We start from the raw sequence: 23,259 nt of genomic DNA on the forward strand, positions 1-23,259 counted from the left end.
AAATCACTTGTTCCACTTGCTCAACTGGCCTTCATTACGCTGCGTGAAAAGGTGAAAAACTGAACTAGAAGTAGAACTATAAAAAGAACCAGAAAGAGAAACGCAAGTAGTCTCCATTTCTCTCAAAGGTTTTGGTAAGTCAGGACTTGGCAATCTGATGGCGACTGGAGTCAGCATTTGTCACCACGGAGATGATGATTCTGCTGCTGTCTGAATTGGACCCGGGTGGCCACACGCCAGTGTCCCTGAATTTCACCGGCGGATCTTCAGCTATCCCACGTCTGGCCCCAGATTGTTGTGGAATTTTTAGCAGTAAGGGAAGATCAATGAGATAGTCTGGAAAATAAATTGTCTTTTGGGTCAGTCTGCTGAGTGATCTCAATGGGTGCGTGGGAATATACTGATGCACACAGGAAGATGAAGATTTATTTGGCAGGAACTGTGTAATCTTAAAACAAAAAGATACTTTTTCTGCGTTGAGCCTACTGATCAGTCAAGGCCGTGTTGTTTTGGCTTCACAAAGAATTCTCTAGTACAAGAAGCGAAAGGCACTTTCTTCAAAAGCAGGTGGCCACAATAAATAACAAAAACCTTACTTGCTAAATAATTTTCCATCACATTAAGATTGAACAAAATAGTGACACAAATATTTAAAAAAATAACTACAGTAACAATTAAACATTGAATACTAAATTATTACTAAAACAGTTCAATGAATCTTGAAATAATTAATGAATCACCGTAGTTTAATGAATACTGAAACGAATAATGAAATATTTAAGGACTTATAACAGCACTGAAATCATTTTTAACACTCTAACATTTAGATAATAAAACTGTGACGTATTTTAATTTAAAATTCGCAACAACGTCGCTGGCGAAAAACCCTGTAAAAAGGCAAACATGTTGACTTAAAGTATCACTTAATCATGTCAACTGTTAATAATAGGGAAATACATTTGGAATACTGTCCAACCGACGACATGGTGGCAGATGTTTTAACAAAACCAGCAACAAAAGTAAAATTCAATACATCTCTCAAGTTCATATTTGGGAACTAACATTTTTGTTCATGTGCATACGTTTAAATCTTACGTTTTTTCTCTGTTTAGAAGATAACAATGATTTGCATCGCAAATGGTGACATCTGTCGGTGAGTTGGTGACAGTGCTCCACAAAGCCAGCAGCCAATCAAATCACAGCGGGGTGTGGCCTGTTCTTCCGCTTTCGTGAGGAACAGGAAATCCTTTCATTGGGACTTTGAAAAACGATGCCATCTTTCTTTCATCTCGTCGAACAAAGAGAAGCTCACGAGTTATCGCCAAGCAAAGACCAAGTGCGGATTTTTTGGAATTATCATTTGAAAATGTGTGCTAGAACGACACCCAAGTACAAAGAGGAACTTTGTGAAATAAAAGAAGAGAACGAGCAACATCTTCAACTGCTGGGCGTAGGTTGGAAGCAGCTTCGTGTTGTGCTCCACAAAGCAGGTTTGTCTACAATGACGTTTTACTCTCATTTGCTTTGTAAAGAACGACTTTCTATCGTTAGAAATATGCATCACAATATTAATTTGTTTGGGGAAATCCGCCCAAGGTTAATTGCCTCTCTCATGTCTTGAATATTTCACAAGTTTGTCTAAGTCAAAGATTTTGAATTTATTCACCTTTCCTCATCAACAAGTATATTATTCTCATTCTCTTGGTGCAAGCTGTTAAAACAACTGATAAAAGTGTGAGAGTAAGAAGTCCTCTTTTTTTGTGGATCGTTTTCGAATTCATTGATGTTAGCGCATCTGTTGCAATCGTGGATCTGTGACGAATTTCACCTCCGAAGAAAAAGAGAGACGATTTCGTCGTATTTGCAAAAGAGTAGCTCATGGCGTGGTAAACGTACTCCAAAACATTTGAGTCTTGCAAGGCTTTCGTTATTGTGAGTGTTTCCAATTTCATAAAAATGTATTTTAGGTCAAATGTGTACTTTATTTTGAACGCACGTGCATAGAAGTGTGTTGTTTCATTCACCAAACCGCTCATGTACTGCTCATGTGCAGTATATTAATGCACTCTATGTTTATTTCTTCTTTGTTGCAGTTACTATATTTCTAAATAAAATACCTCACAGTTGTTGTTTGTAAGGACAAGAGAACTTGATAAAAGCAAGAAAAGTACGCCTTGTCTATGGAGTTTTCTTCTTTATTTTTAATTATTGCGTTTTACTTGCACGTCTGCTGAACATTTGTTTCTGCCAAATGAAATCAGTGCAGAAAATGTATGCCAAAGAATAACCAAAAGTGGGGGTTACTCCCTGTTTTTTTTTCACAGTTTAAAATTTGAACTGATTATTTAACATTTTACATACATTTAATAGAAGGTCACAAAAACATGGACCTCTTAAACCGGAAAACGTTCGTTCAGTGGAAACACAAGTGTCTATGCTGACAGTTTAGCAGGAAGCCACAAAAACAGATGCACGTTTGAACCGTGTTCGACAGGAAACCGTTTAGCTCGCATTTAACAGAAGTGTGACCCAAACATGTGTTGTAAGCTGAAACCGTTTGAACAACAGGAAGCGTGTGGACGGGTGTGATAAAGTCAAAGTGTTCATGTTTTTCCATTCTTTATGAGTTTGCACAGGCCCCAGGTTGGCAGGCGTGTTGACAGATAATAATCCTGCAAATGCAGGAAAAATAATGAGAACGGAGATCAGTTGTTGCTTTTTCAACGGATCTTGTCAGAATCGCGAACTCACAGAAACTACGACACAAATCCACTTTACGGCAGCCTGTTGTGACGATACAATCACATCGCTGTTACTGTGCTGTTCTTTTACTGCCCTCCGCTGTCGAAACACGCACACGTTTCAAATCAACCTGGAAAATGAATTTCCCTTCACCACATCAAACATCCCAAAATGAACTAAACGGTGACCACATATTTAGTGGGTCACACACTCCCCGACAAAGAGCAAATGGCTCCCGACATTTAAAACTTATATTTGTACTTAACCAGGAAAACATTTAATTCCCACAAAAGCATGTTCCCAAATACCGTATCCTCGACGTAGGTGTAAATATTTATTCGCAGCAGTTCCCATAAGGCGCTAGTGTAGTAAAAGGCAGTGTCTGGTAAGGGGGGAAATAGGGCATGGGAAGGGGCTGTGTTCCCCACACTGGCATAGCTTGAACTGAATAAAGTGCAAGTGGACCCATCAGTTCCTGTGGTCGATAGGATGGCTGCCCAAGTGAATCATAGGTTAAAATGGGGGGGGGGGCGTCTCCTTTCCTGAGTGTATCTCCTAACGGGCTCCTCCTGCGATGCCACAGAGTCGGAGATGAGTTGTTCAGCCTCATATCCACCATGTTGTTGAAAATCTTTGGCCTGGGTGTCTGATTGTTCTCCCATAATCACTCCCTCGGTTGTGACGATGTGATCCTACTCAGGATGCCCTAATAGCAATTCACTTCTTCGGGGTTCTGGCAACATTTGGAAATTGTCCTGGTTTTGCTGATGCTCATGGTTAGATTTCATAGCCTGTGACTGCAGTCCAGTGTGTTTTGGAGTTCTCAACCAGTATTGTAACCTAGGCGTCTCATCATCAGAGTTCTCTGAGTCACCGTCTGTGATGTGTGACCTATCTCTCCATGTTTCTTGTTATTGTTCTGCTGTTTCTTTCTTCATTGTAATGGACTCTTCAGCTGATCAGGTAAATCTGCAGGTAAGTCATGAACGATGTGAAGGAGGTTTCGATGAAGTATCCGTATCTTATCACCCCCTGCCTCGGGACACACTTTGTAAACCGGGCTGTCACCCACTTGTTCTTTCACGACATAGAAAAGTTGTTCCCAATCGGACCTCAACTTACCTGGTCCACCTCTCGCATTCATATTGCGAACAAGGACTCTGTCGCCCGGTTGGCGCACAACTCCTTTGACGTGGCGGTGATGATTCCGTTGGACTTTTGACTGTTCTCTGATACAATTTGATAGGCCTGCTTCATTCTCAGAGCCCACTTATTCGCATATGTCTGCGGTGTGTCAATCTGGTCTTTGGTTGATAAGCCAAAAATCACATCTACTGGGAGACGCGGGTGCCGGCCAAACAGGAGGTAATGGGGAGAGAAGCCTGTTGCCTCATGTCTGGTGCAGTTGTCTGTATGCACAACCAGAGCTAAGTGCTGTTTCCAGTTACTCGTGTCTTTTTCCTCCAATGTTCTCAACATCTGCAGGAAAGCTCTGTTGAACCTCTCAGCTGGGTTGCCCTGAGGGTGATATGGGGTTGTCCTTGAGTGAGTAACTCCAGCCAGACGTCCCAGGGTCCTGAACAGGTCCTTTTCAAATTCACGGCCTTGGTCGTGATGCAACAGGGCTGGGTAACCAAATAGTGGTATAAAGTCATAAAATATTTTCTCAGCCGCTGATTTGCCAGACTTATTTTTTGTTGCACAAACTTGGGCAAACCTGGTAAAGTGGTCTACCACAACTAATTTTTATTCATAGCCACCCTTGCTGGGTTCCAAATGCATGTAGTCTATTGAAACAAGTTCTAGTGGTGCTTAGGTGGTAATGCTCCCCATTGGTGTTCTGACGTGTGTTACAGGTTTCTTCTGTTGGCACTTCAATGGCACTTCCTGGTCACATACAGCTCTATTTCCTTCTTCATGAATGGCCAATTGAAGCGGTCTCGCGCAAGGTGGATGACCCTCTCTGCTCCAACGTGGCCCATGTCATCATGGAGATGTTTTAGTACTATAGAGTGATATTGTGATGGTAAGAGGAGCTGTTGTCGCTGACCAGTGATCCGATACAAAAATTGATCTTTCATGTGGAGCTTTCCCCACTCATGCATCTGCCTGCTCACTGCGCCACTAGCTCCCTTTCTGTCCCGATCGGTTAATTCTGTCTTTGTTCCCTTCAATCGGACCAACTCACCTATGGCAGTATCGGCTCTTTGCGATGCAACTAGTTCACTGTGACTAATGGTGAGTGGGGACACCTTCATATAGACTTCTAAGCCTGAAGTCAGATTTAGTGCGGCAACATCTTGCTTTCTTGCACTCTCAGAGCCTTCCCATGTAGCTTGGATGGTTTCTCTCGTGAGCTCCTCAGTGCATTCCCTGACATAGGAGTCGATGTTAAGCGGGATGCGAGAGAGGGCGTCTGCATCGATATTCACTTTTCCCGGCCTGTACTTTACTTCAAATCGGAAGTCTGCCAGCTCACCCACCCACCTATGGCCCACTCCATTCAATTTAGCTGTTCCATTTATATATGTGAGGGGATTATTGTCAGTATATACCGTGAAATGTGGTGCATAAAACAAATAATCCCGAAACTTGTCTCACGTTGCCCACTTTAGAGCAAGGCACTCTAGGTTCCCAGAGTGTAAATTGTAATTTTTCTCAGCGGGAGACAGAGTTCTTGATGCATAAGCTATCACCCTTAGGTTTCCATGCTGTCGCTGATAGAACACGGCACCAAGTCCATTCTCAGAGGCATCAGTGTGAAGCACAAAGGGTAGTTCAAAGTCTGGACTGCACTTCATCTCCTATGACTGCTGTTACACTGAGATCTTCTTCCAAGAGCTCACAAAGAGGGAAAATATCTTGTCCCGGTAAATATTTTTCCTTCCAAGCACGGTCGACAATGCTGACAGTGGCTCCAGTATCTAATAGAGCAGTTATAGCGTGACCGTTCATACTACATTTTAAGAGGGATTTTCGCCCGATTAGTGGGGCTAACCTTTGAGGGGTTTGGTGTGTCTGAATAGCTGTGGCACTCATGTCCCATTTTTCTGCTGCAACACCTTCATGATGGGACGTATCATTTGGGGCGATCAGTGGATGTCCCGTTCCTCTGAGCGGCGTCCGTTTCCCGACTGCTTCTGTCTTTTCAAACAACTTATGGCACGATGACCCTCCTGCCCGCAAGGGAAGCAATGAGGACAATCTGGAAGGGCCTTGGCAATGCATTATGGGCATCCATACCGTCGAGCTGTCTTGCTCACTGGTCTGGTTTTGTCTGAGTCATCTCGGTAGGTTGTTTGACAGGGCCCTTTTGGTGCTTCAGCTGGTGTAACCATTCGTTTATGCGTCTCCATGGCTTGCGTCAAAGCCTCAACTTGAAAACTTAATTCTTGTATAACATTATCCTTACTTTTAACTTTAGTCTCTTCCACAGTGTTGAGTGCCTCAGCTGGGACAGCAGTCGTGCTGTGGGCTTGGTGACCTTGCGTTTGAAATTGGGTCCAAGTCTCTGTTTCCTTTCACTTTCCTCCATCGTGGTCTTCGGCCCTTGTCTTCGGCGCGCGTCATCAGAGACAGTGGGGTAAGCGAGCAATGGTTTTAGCTCTCGCCTGACATCTTCGTGTTTCTCCCCCATGCCCTGGTAGATTGCGTTCAAGAACACGCCCTGGAGTGTAGCCGCATCATATTTGAAAAGTGTATTTGGCTGTTTTGACACAAACATTTTTGTTTGTTCCAACCCTATCAAACGGCATAGGAATTGTTGTGGAACTTCACTTTCCAACTGTCTAGCACACATCAATTCTTGGAAGAGCTCAGTGCTGCCCTTCTCACCAAGGTGGGATTGTAGGAAACTTTTTAGCTCTATAAGAGTAAGATCTTCCTTATTGGTTAACATGTCTTTATAGTTTCCACTTTTTGTTACTCGAAGTATTCCCCGAATGATCTCTTCGTCAGTGTGCTGTTCTTTGGGTTCCCCCATCAATCTGTTTACATAAACTGTGATAGCTAATGTCTGATGTTGTAGCAGTTATTTGCCCTCCATGTATCTTAAAATCTTTTCTCTGTAGCAAAGAAAGATCTCTGAGGGAAATCATACCTTCTGGTAAGAGAGCTCCTGTAGACGTGAAAGGTGAGTTGGAAATTGGTTGTGGAGTTGTGATGGTAAGAGTTGGGTGGGGCCTATCAGGCTGGCTCTGGATAGGCCGTAACCTAGACTAGATGTAGAAGCGCTCTGTCTAAATGTGTTCTGCACCTCTTCTAAGCTCCTGAGGAGTTGACGCATTTCAGTATCAGTATCATGAACCGCCGTCTCAATAGCAGCATCTAATGATTCATGTCTTCGACAAATTTTTGCAGCATCACCTGACGTGTGGTGACTTAACTGAAATATCGGTTCCAGTTTCTGGATCATTTTGTGTCCACAATACACCCCTAACCCGGTTTTCAAAGGTCATATCAACAATAGCTTGTAGGCACAACAAGTCCTGCGTGTTTTAAATTGTACATATAATCAGAAATATACTCAACACAAGCCTCCTCGTCGCCACTGCTCAGCTTGGTTGAGTCAAGTCCTTCCAACAGCTCGAGCTTGAGGGCGGTCCCATAGGCTTCTTCAGCTGTTAACAAGTGCAGTTTCCTCCTTATGGACCAGCTTAGTCCCTTCCTGGCGTCGTCAGACATTGTGTGTGTGTTGTGGTCGGCCTGGGCAAACAGTCCTGCTCTCTCTTGAGTCGTTCACTGGAAACCTCTCCACTCCAACAACACGCTGTCACGGTCTAAGTCCTCGGGTCCAATAGTCACTGGATCAGCATACAGTTGTTCATCAAGCGATGCAGATCCCGGACGAGCCCCCAAAAATCTGTTACAGGCCCCCAATGAACCAAACTGTGTCCACATATTTAGTGGGTCACACTTTGCTGTGCTTCAAATAAACACCGCACAGGAGTGGGAAAGCTTTTCTCTGGGCCTTCTCACTGAGAGGTTTGGCGGACCGCTCCTCACAAGTGACCAAGACAATCTTGGCTGGGTGATTCATTTGTGCAGGCTTGTCTAGTTTTTTTACAAAAACATATCTGACATATATTGTTGAAGCAATTTCTGATGGAATGATTCAACCTGACTCTAAAAACCGTGCACACTGCGGCATTAACATCAATGGCGGTTGATCAATTTTAGTGGATAAAACACAAATTATTAAGTTTTTCCAAAAATCAAGTACGTATCGGTCTTATTTATTGATGAACTTTGTACTGTCTTGGTCGGGTGAGAGTCAAAGAACCTTGGGTTGGCCCTGCACTGTTTTGTGCACATGTGCATAGTTTCACCTCATCCAAACATTTAAAATACATTTAATGCATCCATCCAAGGGTGCACGGATCTCATCGGTGAACAAGCGCATGCTGCAAGGAATACATCTGCATCTTTGGCTTACTATGGGCTTAAAAAGGGAGAACGTCACAACCCCCTTTTCCACCAACAAGTCCAGGAACATTTCGTTCTATCTCTTAATGCAAAATGAAATACTTGTAAACATATTTTACTTGAAGGATTCCTATTCTATGTTGCGATGGCCCCCAGTGGTCTGCATCAATATGTTGGGGTCCCACAACAGGTGTTCCATCAGACGCACACAATAGCCTGTGTGTGCTAACTTCAGCTCGCTTCCAGAAACGTCTGTGACTTTGTCCAGAATGAAATCGGGCATCAGCCGCAACGTGCTTCCTTTTTAAATGCTCGTTTATCACTGTTGTGCTGCGATAGGGAGGTTTACATCGTAGGACGTAATTTCGTGAAATGCCCCCATGGTCCGATCCAAATCGGGGTCGCACGCATTGCTCCGTGTGCGGCAGGCACAAGTCAAGGTAGCACGGTAGAAACAATATAAGACAAAGTCGCCACATGAGCTTTGACTTGACCAAACCAAATGTGTGCTTGTCTTTTTGTGTCCTCCAGACGTCAGTGAAAACGATCTCCGTTCTGTGAAAGAGGAGCCAGACTTGACTCACATCAAAAAGGAGGAGGAGGAGGAGGAGATCAACAAGTCACCAGTGAATGTTGTCCCTATAAAGACTGAAGATGAAAACAAGGATGAGAGTGAGGACAACAGAGGGGCGGAGCCTGCAAGCAGCAGTTCAAGTGGTCACGTGACAACAGAAGGTGATGAAGACCACTGGGGGCCATCACAAGCACATAATGAGGACACATTATCACGCTCTCCTCCTGACGATGATGATGGGCAAGCCAAAGGTGAAAGGGAATGTCACACTGACAGTTGGGTATGTTCTCAGTGTGGGAAATCATTAACTTCAAAGTTGTCTTTAAAACGACACACAAGAACACACAGTGGAGAAAAAACTTTTGCTTGCTCAATTTCTGGCAAAAGCTTCTCTGATAAGTCAACTTTAACAAAACATAGAAGAACACATAGTGGAGAAAACCGCTTTTCCTGCTCAGTTTGTGGCAAGAGTTTCTCTCAAAAGTCACATTTAACAGGGCACACCAGAACACACAGTGGAGAAAAACCTTTTTCCTGCTCGGTTTGTGGCAAAAGTTTCTCTCAAAAGACTAATTTAGCAAGCCACACAAGAAAGCACAGTGGAGAAAAACCTTTTTCCTGCACATTTTGTAGCAAAAGCTACTCTCAAAAGTCACATTTAACAACTCACACAAGAACACACAGTGGAGAAAAACCTTTTTCCTGCTCGGTTTGCGGTAAATGTTTCTCTCGAAAGCCAAATTTAACAATCCACACAAGAATACACAGTGGAGAAAAACCTTTTTCCTGCTCCGTTTGTGGAAAATGCTTCTCGCTAAATGCACCGTTAACAGAACATATAAGAACACACAGTGGAGAAAAACCTTTTTCCTGCTCCGTTTGTGGCAAAAGCTTCTCTCATAAGTCAACTTTAACAAGTCACACAAGAACACACAGTGGAGAAAAACCTTTTTCCTGCTCCGTTTGTGGCAAAAGCTTCTCTCATAAGTCAACTTTAACAAAACAGAAGAACACACAGTGGAGAAAAACCTTTTTCATGCCCAGTTTGTGGCAAGAGTTTCTCTCAAAAGTCTTATTGTGTGCAGCAGGCATAAGTCAAGGTAGCACGGTAGAAACAACATAAGACAAAGTCGCCACATGAGGTTTGACTCGACCAAATTAAATGTGTGTTTGTCTTTTTGTGTCCTGCAGACGTCTGTGAAAACGATCTCCGTTCTGTGAAAGAGGAGCCAGACTTGACTCATATCAAAAAGGAGGAGGAGGAGATCAACAAGTCACCACTGAACGTTGTCCCTATAAAGACTGAAGATGAAAACAAGGATGAGAGTGAGGACAACAGAGGGGCGGAGCCTCCAAGCAGCAGCTCAAGTAATCACGTGAAAACAAAAGGTGATGAAGACCACTGGGGGCCATCACAAGCACAAAATGAGGACACATTATCAGGCGCTTGTGACGATGATGATGATAATGAGCAAACTATAGGTGAAATGGCACGTCACACTGACTCATTATCTTCAAAGTTGTCTTTAAAACTGCACAAAAAATTACACAGTGGAGAAAAAACATTTTCCTGCTCAGTTTGTGGCAAGAGTTTCTCTCAAAAGTCAAGTTTAAAAACGCACACAAGAACACACACTGGAGAAAAACCTTTTTCTTGCTCAGTTTGTGGCAAGAGTTTCTCTCAAAAGTCGCATTTAACAAACCACACAAGAACACACAGTGGAGAAAAACCTTTTTCTTGCTTGGTTTGTGGAAGATACTTCTCTAGAAAGGCTAATTTACAAATTCACACAAAAACACACTGTGGTGAAAAACCTTTTTCATGCTCAGTTTGTGGCAAAAGCTTCTCTGATATGCCATGTTTGACAAGCCACACAAGAAAGCACAATGGAGAAAAACCTTTATCCTGCTCAGTTTGTGGTAAAAGCTTCTCTGGAAAGTCACATTTACGAATCCACACAAGAAAACACACTGGAGAAAACCCTTTTTCTTGCTCAGTTTGTGGTAAAAGCTTCTCTCAAAACTCAACGTTAACAAGCCACACAAGAACACACAATGGAGAAAAACCTTTTTCCTGCTCAGTTTGTGGTAAAAGCTTCTCCCAAAATTCTCATTTAACAAGGCACGCAAGAACACACAGTGGAGAAAAACCTTTTTCCTGCTCGGTTTGCGGTAAATCTTTCTCTGTAAAGTCAAATTTACGAATCCACACAAGAACGCACAGTGGAGACAAGACATTCAGTTGCAGCGTTTGTGCTAAAAAATTCGCCACTAAACAGAGTGCTGAGAAACACGATTGTGCTGGTGAGAATTGCAGCGATCTGAAGCTTAAAAAAGGACAAAAAAACTGAAGGAACCACTCTTTGTGGTTTTGTGATTTTGAATAAAATATAATAAATTGAAATTTGCAAAGCTTTTTTATTGACACGAAGCCAATGTGATCATTGCCAGAAGAACCATTGTGTCTGAGTGATGATGATTTTTTTTGTTTTTATACTACACCCTGAACTGGTCACCAGCCAGTCACAGGGCAGACATAGACACCGTCACTGAGTGGGAACTGAACCCACGCTGCCTGCACACAACTTGGGCAAGTGTACCACTACACCATCAGTGGCTTTATATCAAACATAAATAAAATTAATTGCCTTTGCTTGGAAGAACATTTGTTAACGTTATGCTTTTCAGTTGTCTTTTTAATCGTACCTAATGGAAAAGGTGTGAGAAGAAACGGTGCTTATGAAATCGGTGCCTTCCACGATGATCAATAAAATCACTTGTTCCACTTGCTCAACTGGCCTTCATTACGCTGTGAAAAGGTGAAAAACTGAACTAGAAGTTGAACTTTAAATAGAACAAGAAAGATAAATGCAAGTAGTCTCAGTTTCTCTCAAAGATTTTGGAATGTCAAGAGTGTAGCTACACCGGTCCAGCGAAAAGGCCACGATTCAGACTGATGTCCAGATTTTCTTTTTTTATTTCTCTTCCTTTGATGGCTTTAGGAAATCACGTGACACAGTGAAAACTACAAATACATACACGCCGAATGAGTCCTTGAGGCCAATGCAAACAATGTACATTAATAAACAAAGTAAAAATGAAGAAAGGCACAAATATCGTGTGCGCCTCCTGAACACAGTGTATTTATCGCTCTGCTGTTACATGGTCCGTTCCTGCTTTCGTAAATCTTCCCGCTTCTTTTTTTCTGTCACGACGGAGGAGAGGATCCGCATTACGCAGTTTGTTGCTGCGCGTCTGAATTGCAAGAGTGAATCACCTAATTTAATGAATACTGAAACGAATAATTAAATATTTAAGTACCGTATTTTCGCACCCAAAAGACGCGCCGTGTCAAAGGGCGCAACACCTGTTGAGGGCGCTATTTCTGTCTTTGTAACATATACTGGACGCACCGCCTGACAAGACGATAGCACAGCTGCTGTTAGCATAGCATGAACTTGGCAGAGCTGCCCACACTGACACAGCCGATAGCAGCCTACTATGTCCCAATAACATGAGCAATCACCCCATTGTTGCAGCAGACGCCAAGTCTCTATTGACAATAGCTGACATTGACAATGGCTCAGGCCAATATTAGGTGCATTGGCAATAGCCTACAAAGCAAAGTCAGGGGAGGGACTTGGCTGCTTACCACACTCCTTAGAGTCACGGTTTCAAAAAAAAATAAAAAACTCATTATACAAGCAAACAATGAAACATAGAAATAAGATTAACACAAACATGTATCTTTCATGCCATCAATATACCCAAAAAAAATGAAAATAACACAAAAGCCACTCAGCCTTAGCTAATTCAAGCAATGCATTCTGGGAGCAGAGACCCACAATCCCATAGCTGTTTAGAGAGATTTGCATGGCTGTTTAAAGAGATGTGCTGTTATGCTTTGGACTTTTTGTCTGTTGTCTAAACATGGGACGTTTCTTGCTTGCAATAACATAAATGATAAGACAGACTAAAACATTGTGGACAGCTGCCCTTTGTCCAGCTTTTTCCAACACCATCACCCAAACATTATAGTCAGATAGTGTATTTGTCACGGTCGATTGTAAGCATGAACAACTCACTCTTTGACCAGCAGGGTGTGCTAACATGCACTCCGAACAGCTCAATAAGTAAAAGGGTTGATGGTCGCGGGTGATGCTGAGTCCATTTAATGGACGCATCGCCTGACAGGGCGCTTTGTTTGTTAAGGAGAATTTTTGTGACTTTAAAGTGCGCCTTATGACTATATGGTACCTAAAAAAACACAGAAATATTTCTTAACACTCTAACATTTACATAATAAAACAGCAACATATTTCAATTTAAAATTCACAACCACATACTGAGTTAATTAAATTCATAATATATATAGAAACATTTAATAAATATTGAATGAATTTTGAAAGATAAAAAATAATGAATGAAATTCTAAGTATTAATTAATGCAATAAATAAATAAAATAATTGCACACATATTTAAATGAACAAATATGTTGACAAATATTCAAGATTTAAATAAAAATAATTAAAAAATATTGAAATCATTTTTATGTATTAAAAAAATTGAATACATATTGTAGTATTACATAAGCAAGTTTAAATAATTCCATGAAAATCAAATTAAATACTGATAGAGGTAAAGAATAGTAAAAGAAAAAAATACTTAAATAGTGACATGCAAATAAATGAAAAACAACAGACAAATCCCGAATGAAAAATACAATTTATCAACATTTGACAAACGACAATGTGAAATGTTGAGCTGAGAGATTTCTTTCTTGCATATTCATATTCTTAATGAACCTTAATTATTTTTTTCTTTTACTTTTTTAGTTACTTAAGAGCTCAATCCACGTGAAATATCCCCTTGGGAGATAAAAAAATATCTCATGCAAAAAATAAAGAGCGACTAATTGTTTTTGAGGACAATCAAAGCACCATCGCACTGGCGAAAAAGCCTGTAAAAAGGCAAAGGTGCAAATATGTTGACATTAAGAAACACTTTATCACGTCAGCTCCAGCACCCTCCCGCGACCCAGTACAGGAAAAGCGGTGTGGATAATGACATGGCATGACATTTGTAATACTGTCCAACTGACATGGTGGCAGATGTTTCAACAAAACCAGCAACAAAAGTTAAGTTTAATTCATCTGTCAAGTTCATGTTTGGGAACTAAAATGTTTGTTCATTTGCATACGGTTTAAATCTTAAGTTTTTCCGATGTTTAGAAGAAAATGACAATGATTTGCATCGCAAGTGGCGACATCTGTTGGTGAGTTGATGACAGTGCTCCACATAGCCAGCAGCCAATCATATCACAGCGGGGTGTGTCCTGTTCTTCCGCGTTCGTGACGAACAGACTGCCATTTTCAAGCAGGGGATCCATTCAGCGCTACTTTAAAAAACGACGCAATCTTTCATTCGTCTCGTCGAACAAATAGAAGCACAGAGATCAAGTGCGGATTTGTTGAGATTGTCAGGGGAGGGATTTCACTGGTCACCACACCATAGAGTCATGGTTTCAAATCAAAACCAAAAATATCTCTGAACAGCTTACAAGCAAACAATGAAACAAAGAAATAAAATTATCACAAAACCTGCTTCTCTCATGCCATTCATATCCTCATAAGAAATAAAAACAACACGAAAACAGTACTGATGCATTCCGGGAGCCTCAGCCAATCAGATGGCTGGTTAGAGAAATGTGAGTGGTGTGCTTTGGGCAGTGTGTTTTCATTTATTTTTTTGCAGTCTGTTGTCTAAACCTGTGATTTATCTTGCTTGCAATAACATTAATGATAAGACAGACTACAACATCGTGGACAGCTGCCATTTTGTCCCGCTTTCTCCTGCACCATCAGCCAAAGAACGTATTCACATAATGTTTATGTCACAGTCAATTTGAAGCATAGATGTCTCAGACTTTGGCCAGCAGTGTGTGCTAAAATGCCCTCTGAAACACCTCAAGGGGAACGAGCCCATGGTCGAGAGAGTTTCTCAGTCCATATAATTGGCACATTACAAGGCGTCTCGTTTGTTTTGGGGAAGATTTAAGACTTTGAAGTGTGCCTTATGGTCGTGAAAATACGATACCCACGATGAAACTATCTCTATGCAAAAAGATGATAATCGCCATCCACTCTTCTCCCATGTACCAGTCCCTCCCAGGCTGAAATCTAGGAAAAGTTTCATTTCAACTGAAAGTCTGCCTGAAAACATCACCCCTAGACGGTACAGAATGAATAAATGGAGAGAAAAAGAAAACATGGGACCAGAACAACCGTGTGTCCCAAAACCAAAAGAAAAACTACCCAAGAACGCACACTGGAGAAAAACCCTTTTCGTGCTCTGTTTGTGGTAAAAGCTTCTCCCAAAATTCTCATTTAACAAGGCACGCAAGAACACACAGTGGAGAAAACCCGTTTTTCTGCTCAGTTTGGAGGAAAAGTTTCTCTCAAAAGTCACGATTAACAGAACACACAAGAATACACGCTGCAAAAAAAACCTTTTCCTGCTCAGTTTGTGGAAAGAGTTTCTATCGTAAGTTGCATATAACAAGCCACTCAAGAACACACAGTGGTGAAAAACCCTTTTCCTGCTCAGTTTGCGGCAAAAGCTTCTCTCAAAATGCAACGTTAACAAAACACACAAGAACGCACACTGGAGAAAAACCCTTTTCGTGCTCAGTTTGTGGTAAAAGCTTCTCCCAAAATTCTCATTTAACAAGGCACGCAAGAACACACAGCGGAGAAAACCCTTTTTTCTGCTCAATTTGGAGGAAAAGTTTCTCTCAAAAGTCACGATTAACAGAACACACAAGAATACACGCTGCAAAAAACCATTTTCCTGCTCAGTTTGTGGAAAGAGTTTCGCATTTAACGAGCCACACAACAACACACACTGGAGACAAGCCATTCAGTTGCAGCGTTTGTGATAAAAAATTATTTTCTAAAAAGGGTGCTGAGAGACACAATTGTGCTGGTGAGAATTGCAGCGATCCTTGAAGCTTAAAAAAAGACAACAAAAAAACTGAAGGAACTGACTCTTTGTGGTAAGATGTAAATGTGATTTTGAATAAAATATTATCAATTTAATTTTGCAAAGCTCTTTTATTGACACTAAGCCAATGTGATCAGCGCCAGAAGAACCAACGTGTCTGAGTGATAATTAGTTTTTTTTGTTTTCATATCAAACATTATCAATGAAATTAATTACCTTTGCCTAGAACAGGGGTCTCAATCTCGCGGCATGATAGTTTGCGGCCCCCGCCTTATTATGAAAGTTTAATGTTCGTGCGGCCCGCGAATTTGATATGACTGGCACGTTACAGTGTTTTGTGCGGAGCTGAACGAACCTACCAATCACGGTGGAGTATATGGCTCTCGAGGGTGGGCTTGACGTAAGCAGAGAGTTACAGCAGCGAGTTCATTCGTGTGCTGGGATGAGACTGTGACTGGTGATGTTGAAGATGTGCGGACGGATTATAGCAGGTTATGGATGTAGAAATGGACTATAAAGTGAAACTGTATCACTCAAACAGATAGTTGTCAGGATATGATTAGACGTCTATGCGGGGTCGAATGATCCGCTCGCGACGTAGTTAATTCTCTGTGGGTTAATGCTGCACTTTCATCAATGGGATCCTCATCAAAAGGATATGCCATGTTCGTAATAGTAGTGAAAAGTGATGAACAATATTTTTTTTTCATTAAAGACGACGGAACTACGGCAAAATTGGCCGGCTGTTTGATTGAATAAGGAAATGATTTCTCGTCTGTGCCTGTGAAAGCTGGCGGAGACGGACTCGGTTTCATTCATGAAACTTGGTCCCGACCAGTTTAGTGTCAGAGAGTCCCAGGGGCAGTTATCTGTTATTATGAAATAGGTTGTAGTTATAATAATAATAATAATTTGCCCTTTATTAGTCCCACAATGGGGAAATTCGAGATTCGAACCCAGGCCTCCTGGGGAGACTGGGTCCTGAACGCGGCGCCTTAGACCACTCGGCCATCCTGGCAGCCCAATCGTCTTCTGAACATGAATTTTTGATTAGACCAGTTTAGTGAGTCCCAGGGGCAGTTATCTGTTATTAAGATAGTTATCGTTATCTCTCTCTGTAAAAGTAGTCAAAATAAATGACAACAACGGTCCGTAAGCAGTCGCCTTTTTGCGCTCGCCATCCCGGTCCTTACCATAGAAACACCATGGCCTTCATGGGGAGCGTATCTATGTTCCCCGCTTTGTATGGGACCGGGGAATATAGGACCCTTTTTCTAAATATAAGTCCGATGTTCCCTGCTTTTCCCCAAAAGGGTCCTATGTTCCCCGCTTTCCGCCAAATGCCTTGAAATTGTGTTGTATTTCATAATTAATCCTTACCTCCCGGCTAATCCTCATCTCCTCCTCCCACCCTCCCCCTCTGTCTCGCCACGAAATAATCAAAAAGCCAGTGCGCGCAGTTATGCACGGATACATGACATGACATGACAATCCTGCAGCCGTGATCCCGTTCCATGCGCACTTTGCAGGTCTGTTTTAGTGGGCAGTCTTTTATTATTCTATTAGGTTTTATAATTATAAATAGTTTAAAGACGATCAGACATTTATGTCTAAAAGCCGGTCTAAGGAACACACATGTCCCCAGACATTTGACTCATTATTATTATTATTATTTATTACTGATTAATGTTCTTATTAATTCCTTATTTATTTTTAAATCTTATTTTGTGTTAAAAAATTAAAATAAAGACATTTGAGAAGATTAGATTTTTTTTTTTTTTTTTCTTGCGGATAACCTGATGCGGCCCAGCCTCAGCCAGAGTCTGCCTCTAGTGGCCCCCAGGTAAATTTAGTTTGAGACCCCTGGTTTAGACCTTTCCATAATATCTGGCACCACAGTGGTGATACTTGAAGTTAATGTCAGTTAAGTGGAGCGGTTGCGCTGTTTTTATGAAAAAAATACTCACTTAATGCAAGGGTAGGTTCTTTGTAGAGGGGATTACAGAGTTACATTTGGGACAAATTTTACTTAACAGAAACTGTCCTCACTTGAGGCCGAGGCCAGACCTGCTGCATGATGGTCACCGGCTGAATGGGGACACCTCAGGTGAGATTGGCCGTGCCATGCATCAGATATTTCTGGCCCGTTGGGGTCGATGTTGCTGTATCTTTCAGGTGGGGAAGGGGGAGACAGGCCTGGTCTATGTGGCCAGGGCGAGGCGTGAATGGAGTGAGACTTCCGGCAGTGACCCATCCAATAATGTCGTCACTACACAGCTGTTCTAGTGGGCCGTCCTCAAGGGCGTGTCCCTTGCGGTTGCAGACATCATGCGAACAGTCCATCAATGAAAAACTGCTAATCAGTCTAAGTAGAATGCATTTGTTACACAATTTTACACAACATCAGAAAAGGAAAATATGGGATTGGATTAAGGAGCGCTACTAAAAATTGTTGTACTTGCAGGTTTAGGAGGCCAAGAGAGATTAAAAAGGGGGAGCAGCTAAGGCAGCAGCCGATGCATGCGGCTCCCATTGCACCTGCTCCTTCCAATTTTGCGGCTCCTAGGCAAGGTTCGGGTGACGCGGCGCCACAGCAGACCGGCTGTCCATAGCAAGGCGGTCAACGAGGTCGGGACTGCGGTAACAGAGATAGGGTGGTTATAGACGGGGGTTGTGAGTGGGGTGTGCTCTTGCTGCGGGATGTGGGGTCACTGGGTGACGAGCTGTCCATACCGAGCCACTTTCTGGAATGTGCCATCCTCGGGTCCGGTGCCATGCCTGTCGCCCAGAGCTCCACCAGTGCAGGGGGCGCCACCGTTACCCACTCCCAACGCACTCTTGACACCAACCCGCTGGTACCGCATTTCATGACAGGGGGCCGCGGAGCTTCAGCGTTCGAGGACTGGCAGGTCCCTGCATTCCGGGGACGGTTGGATGAACAAGTTTTCGATGGTGCTTGATACTGAGGCGAGATATTCCACGCGCTGTGAGCTCCTTCCACACCTCCCAGTGAGCAACAACTCTATCCTCCTTGAGGACTCTCGAGATTGACTGAGTCACTGCCATTGACTGAACAAACACTGGAATTCGAGTGGCATTTCCGGATGGGACTGAACTTGACTGTGCATATCCTTCGTAGGGAGCATATGTGGTGCTCTCCTCCATTCCAGTGGCTGAACTGAAATATCTGAGGGCAGATCGGAAACCTGGTTCTCCATCCTCCCGCGTTGGGGATACCCTGTTCCTGCTCTGGTCTGAGTGGTGTAGCAACCTCCACCCATTCAATTCACCAATTGACATATCACATTGTACATGTGATCACACACATGATTTGGTTTATCAAAAATGCATTCATCCAAATTTAGTCATGAGTACATCTTGCATTAGAATTATATATTTGTCTACCGGCGTTGCCTCGCATGCGTGCCTTGTCCCTGAGCAGCAGAAATGGTATGAATTGTTTACTTTCGCCGAGCCACAAATCACATTGAATATCGATGTGCGTCGTCATACTAAAGAACTAGGCGCCATAGTTGTTGAATACTCCGCGTCACTATCAGGATATCATACTTCAGCACCCACTACAAATTCTTCGGTTTTGGGAACATCACTAAATTTCAAAATTTCCAGAGAAGGGTCACTCGGAAGAGGTAGTTCTGTGTTTGTGTCTCTGTTAGAGGAGTTGTGGTCCCAGGGCTCGACTGATTTGGGGCTCGGCTCCGCGATTGTTTTTACTGTCTCTACACCCTTCCCCAGTTGACAGAATCAGTGTGGGCACGGCCTCAAGGTGGAGGGAGGCATTCGGGAGGCAATAGGAGGTGAAGACTGCAGCGGTCTTTGGAGCTGTCTATGTCTTGGAGAGCACCTATTCTTCCCGTAAAAAAAAAGGTTTAATTTGGTATCTGCGTTATTATAGTTTTAGGATTTTTTATTTTATTTTGATATTTCATTTGGGTTGCTTTAAAGATTTGACAAAAAACGGTCAAAATTGGATCTTGGCTCGGGGCTTAATTGGTAATCTCTAAACACAGTTAGATATTTGAACTCAGTGAACTAAATTTTATTTGATTCAGGAATGATTCTCCCATGTTGCGAAGCCAAATTCTAATATTGTGCTATATTAGCTGGATATCATTAGGACATTATTGTGAACCAACACTGCTGGATTGTGGTGATTATCAGCAAAACTAAATTTATACGTTAGAGAATTGTTTCTGGGGGCAATGCCTGTGAGGATGAAACGGTCTAGATTATATTCGAAGAAAGCTTTTACAACAGTCTGGGAATTGAAATAGATATAATATTTGGTGGGTTTACGTTATATTATTCAAGTGACTGATACAAGCTTCTCAAATAAATTGAAAAAGTTGATCGAATACAATTAATTATGGTATTATTGCGATTATTTAGTTAAGAAATTTAATCGCGGGACGGCACTAGTTTATTTGTTACTTTTTGTTGTCTAATATAACTTTGATTGGGATCGACCCCACTAGGGGGTGGGGTCGACAGGGGGTCATTTTATATTTTTCATAGTATATTTTTTGCTGCATGCATTTTTTGGAAGGATTGTATAACGATTGCTGGCATTTTAAACACTTACGGGACAGAAGGTCAATTATTTAATTTAGCAGGACGCTTTTAGTATATTTGCTTCTACTCTATCAGACTGTTTTTCAGACAGACGGAGTGGAGACAAAAATTGTGATGTTACAATACCACTGCAACCAGACGGTCATGTGCGAGGAACGGGAGGACAGCTCGGATAGGTTGACAGACGCACAGGGGATATTGTTTTATAAAATTTGTGACCAAGACCCCAAGGTTGGTATATGTGCGAAATTATTCAATCTCACAATTGATTTGGAGAATTCAAGGGTTTGATAATGAGGTGGCCAAGCAAAATTTTACGTGTTTGAAATTGAATGGAACAGGACAGACAATTGGACAAATACCGTGGGATTGGTGTGAAACGAATGTGTCTCTTCCAGCAGGACCCCCGCTTTCCCGTGCAGACGTCTGGTTGTGGTGTGGTGGGAAATTTCTATATGACAGGCTGCCGACCAATGCCTCTGGCAGGTGTTCCCTGGTGACTTTAATTATGCCGGTGAGTGCAACACCTGTAGATTTGGACCAGTTAAAGTGGGATCAATTCAATCAAGTCGTCCCGATGTCCGGTGTGGATAGACAAAAAAGAGGCCTGAGAGATTGGTTACGATAAACGTGCCAAGAGGGGTCCCGGAAAAATACAAATTAGCAGACCAAATTGCATCAGGGTTTGAAAGCATTTGACCCCAAACAAAAATGTGGATTGCATAAATTATATTCATTACAACGCTCAGAGATTGAGTAATTTTACTACAGAAGCTTTAGAGGCGGTACATGAACAATTGTCAAAAACTTCATTAATGACGTTTCAAAATAGGATTGCTTTAGATATGTTATTGGCTGAAAAACAAGGAGTGTGCGGGACATTTCGGGATCAATGTTGTAGTTTCACACCAAACAACACGGCACCGGATGGGCGTCTCACCAAGGCATTGGAAGGTTTGCAAACTTTGAACAAAAAGATGAAAGAACATTCAGGTGTAGATTCGGAAATGAGGTCAGGATGGTTGAATGTCTTTGGTAAATGGAAAGGTCTGATTAGCTCTATATTAATCTCAGTGGCAGTATTTACAGCTATTATGGTGCTTTGCGGATGTTGTTGTATACATTGTATCTGTCAGGCTGCGGGGTCGTCGCGGTAGCGGGCAGGACCCAAAGAGGCAGGGAAGCCAAGGCAAGGTAACTTGGAGGGAGTTTATTAAATGAACAGGCAGGCGAACGAGGAAACTGGACAAACCAGAACGAGGCGGGGTGCGAAAATAACGAAGGATGAACAGAAAGTGACTAGACTGAAACAGTGACGGGGAGCAAGGACAGTGACCAGTTCCAAATGAGCATGAACATGAACGAGGACGTGATGAATGAGCAATCGGAGCAACGCGAATAGAGGGTGTAGCTGGAGCAATGCACCGACGCTGAGCTGTCGGCACGGGGTGGTTAAATAGTCCATTGATTCGGGGAGCAGATGGGAGTCAGGTGTGCGCGGCTAACGAGGAACAGGTCCGTGGCTGGTGGGGACGGAGTGCTGGGGGGAAACGCCCCTACTCAGCTGACAAAATAAACAGAATGAAGACATGGCAGGGAGGTGAAGAAAAACAATAACAAAAAACACTGACATGACCAACACGGGTCATGACAGTACCCCCCCCCCCAAGGGACGGATTCCAGACGTCCCAAACAAGGCAAAAAAAGAAAAAGCGAAAACAAAGTCCAAGACGAGGGTGGGCGGAAGGGGTCGGGAGGCGGGACCACAACCCCTGTTCGAGGCCGGTCTGGGGGATGTCCGGGAGGCCAGACCAGCGAGTCTTTTCGTGGCCCTTCAGGCGGCCGTGCGGGTGGCCAGATCAATACGTCCCACTGTGGCCATTCAGGGGGACGTCCGGGAGGACCTGAACGCCACATGGAGTCCGCTGACGAGGCTGAGACGAGAAGCGGCGGCGGGACGCCGGATGCAGCAGAGGCAGGATCTCGGGTCGGCGGTGGGCTGTCGGGTGCAGCCGAGACAGGAACCCGGAGTGGCGGCGGTCCGTCGGGCTGATCGTGGAACGCCCCCAAGAAAGGAACTTGGAGCGGCGGCTGATCGTCGAGCGCCGCCGAGACAGGGGTGGTTAAATAGTCCATTGATTAGGGGAGCAGATGGGAGTCAGGTGTGCGCGGCTAATGAGGAACAGGTCCGTGGCTGGTGGGGACGGAGTGCTGAGGGGAAACGCCCCTACTCAGCTGACAAACTGAACAGAATGAAGACATGGCAGGGAGGTGAAGAAAAACAATGACAAAAAACACTGACATGACCAACGCGGGTCATGACAGTATCAGATCTCCTACAGTTATAAGCCTTGAACGCACCTTGGGCCCGCTGCCACTGGGTGGCAAGTACATGATGATCCCCGTGTCGGGCCCACAGCCAGTTCCTCTGGCAGCCAGCAGGTCCATGGGGTTCAGCGGAGTCAGTGGTAATGGCCTCAGTTGTCTGAGGCCATGAGAGGGAATACAATTTTTATATATCATTCTACATTTTTATTTTTTACTGTTTTGATTATTTTTCTATTCTTATTTTTGTGGGGGTGACGGCCTCAGTTCGCTGAGGCCATGTGAGGGATTAAAGGATTTTATACAATTGACTACAAGTTTATTCAGTTTAGTGCAATAAAGATATGTACTGATTGTGCTTTAATTCAATGTACAATAAAAGGTCAGGGCAGGCTGTGTGAAGTGCATAGGTGGCAGATGTTTTGTGCAGGACGAGCCGCACGTCGGAGAACTGGGTGAGCTGACGCGGAAAAGTTCCAGACATCAAGGACATCCAGGTGCTGTTGTGTGAGATGGTCAGACGGTCGACCGTGAGAGTGGAATAACAGATCGAGTGGCTCATGGGCAGTTGAGCGCATGAACAACTGCCTTGGCGCGC

At 43.2% G+C, this 23,259-nt stretch overlaps 2 protein-coding genes across 2 annotated transcripts in view; one reads left to right on the top strand and one right to left on the bottom strand.

Annotated features, from left to right (window-relative positions):
- The window catches only part of LOC148342399 (uncharacterized), a gene marked incomplete at its 5' end in the record, with an annotated part of 40,150 nt that overhangs the window by 14,947 nt on the left and 1,944 nt on the right, over nucleotides 1-23,259 (bottom strand). The window lies entirely within an intron of this gene.
- On the top strand, nucleotides 1,290-21,534 carry LOC148342400 (uncharacterized). Its single transcript, XM_088286129.1, has 4 exons — nucleotides 1,290-1,490; nucleotides 8,698-8,991; nucleotides 9,932-10,066; nucleotides 21,473-21,534. The coding sequence occupies exons 1-4, from the start codon at nucleotides 1,367-1,369 to the stop codon at nucleotides 21,532-21,534; spliced, it is 615 nt and encodes a 204-aa protein (XP_088142255.1). The 5' UTR covers nucleotides 1,290-1,366.

This window comes from Idiotropiscis lumnitzeri, chromosome 2 (assembly GCF_059441095.1).
Source record: "Idiotropiscis lumnitzeri isolate Australia: NSW breed Sydney's pygmy pipehorse chromosome 2, RoL_Ilum_1.0, whole genome shotgun sequence".
Classification (NCBI taxonomy): Eukaryota; Metazoa; Chordata; class Actinopteri; order Syngnathiformes; family Syngnathidae; genus Idiotropiscis; species Idiotropiscis lumnitzeri.

Bases quoted from the DNA above. Each gene is read 5' to 3' on its own strand.
- LOC148342400 (XM_088286129.1), top strand. From the start codon at position 1,367: ATGTGTGCTAGAACGACACCCAAGTACAAAGAGGAACTTTGTGAAATA. The intron at 8,992-9,931 runs GTGAAAGGGAAT...TGTGTCCTGCAG, and splicing joins TGATGATGGGCAAGCCAAAG to ACGTCTGTGAAAACGATCTC. The intron at 10,067-21,472 runs GTGAGGACAACA...TGTATCTGTCAG, and splicing joins AGATGAAAACAAGGATGAGA to GCTGCGGGGTCGTCGCGGTA.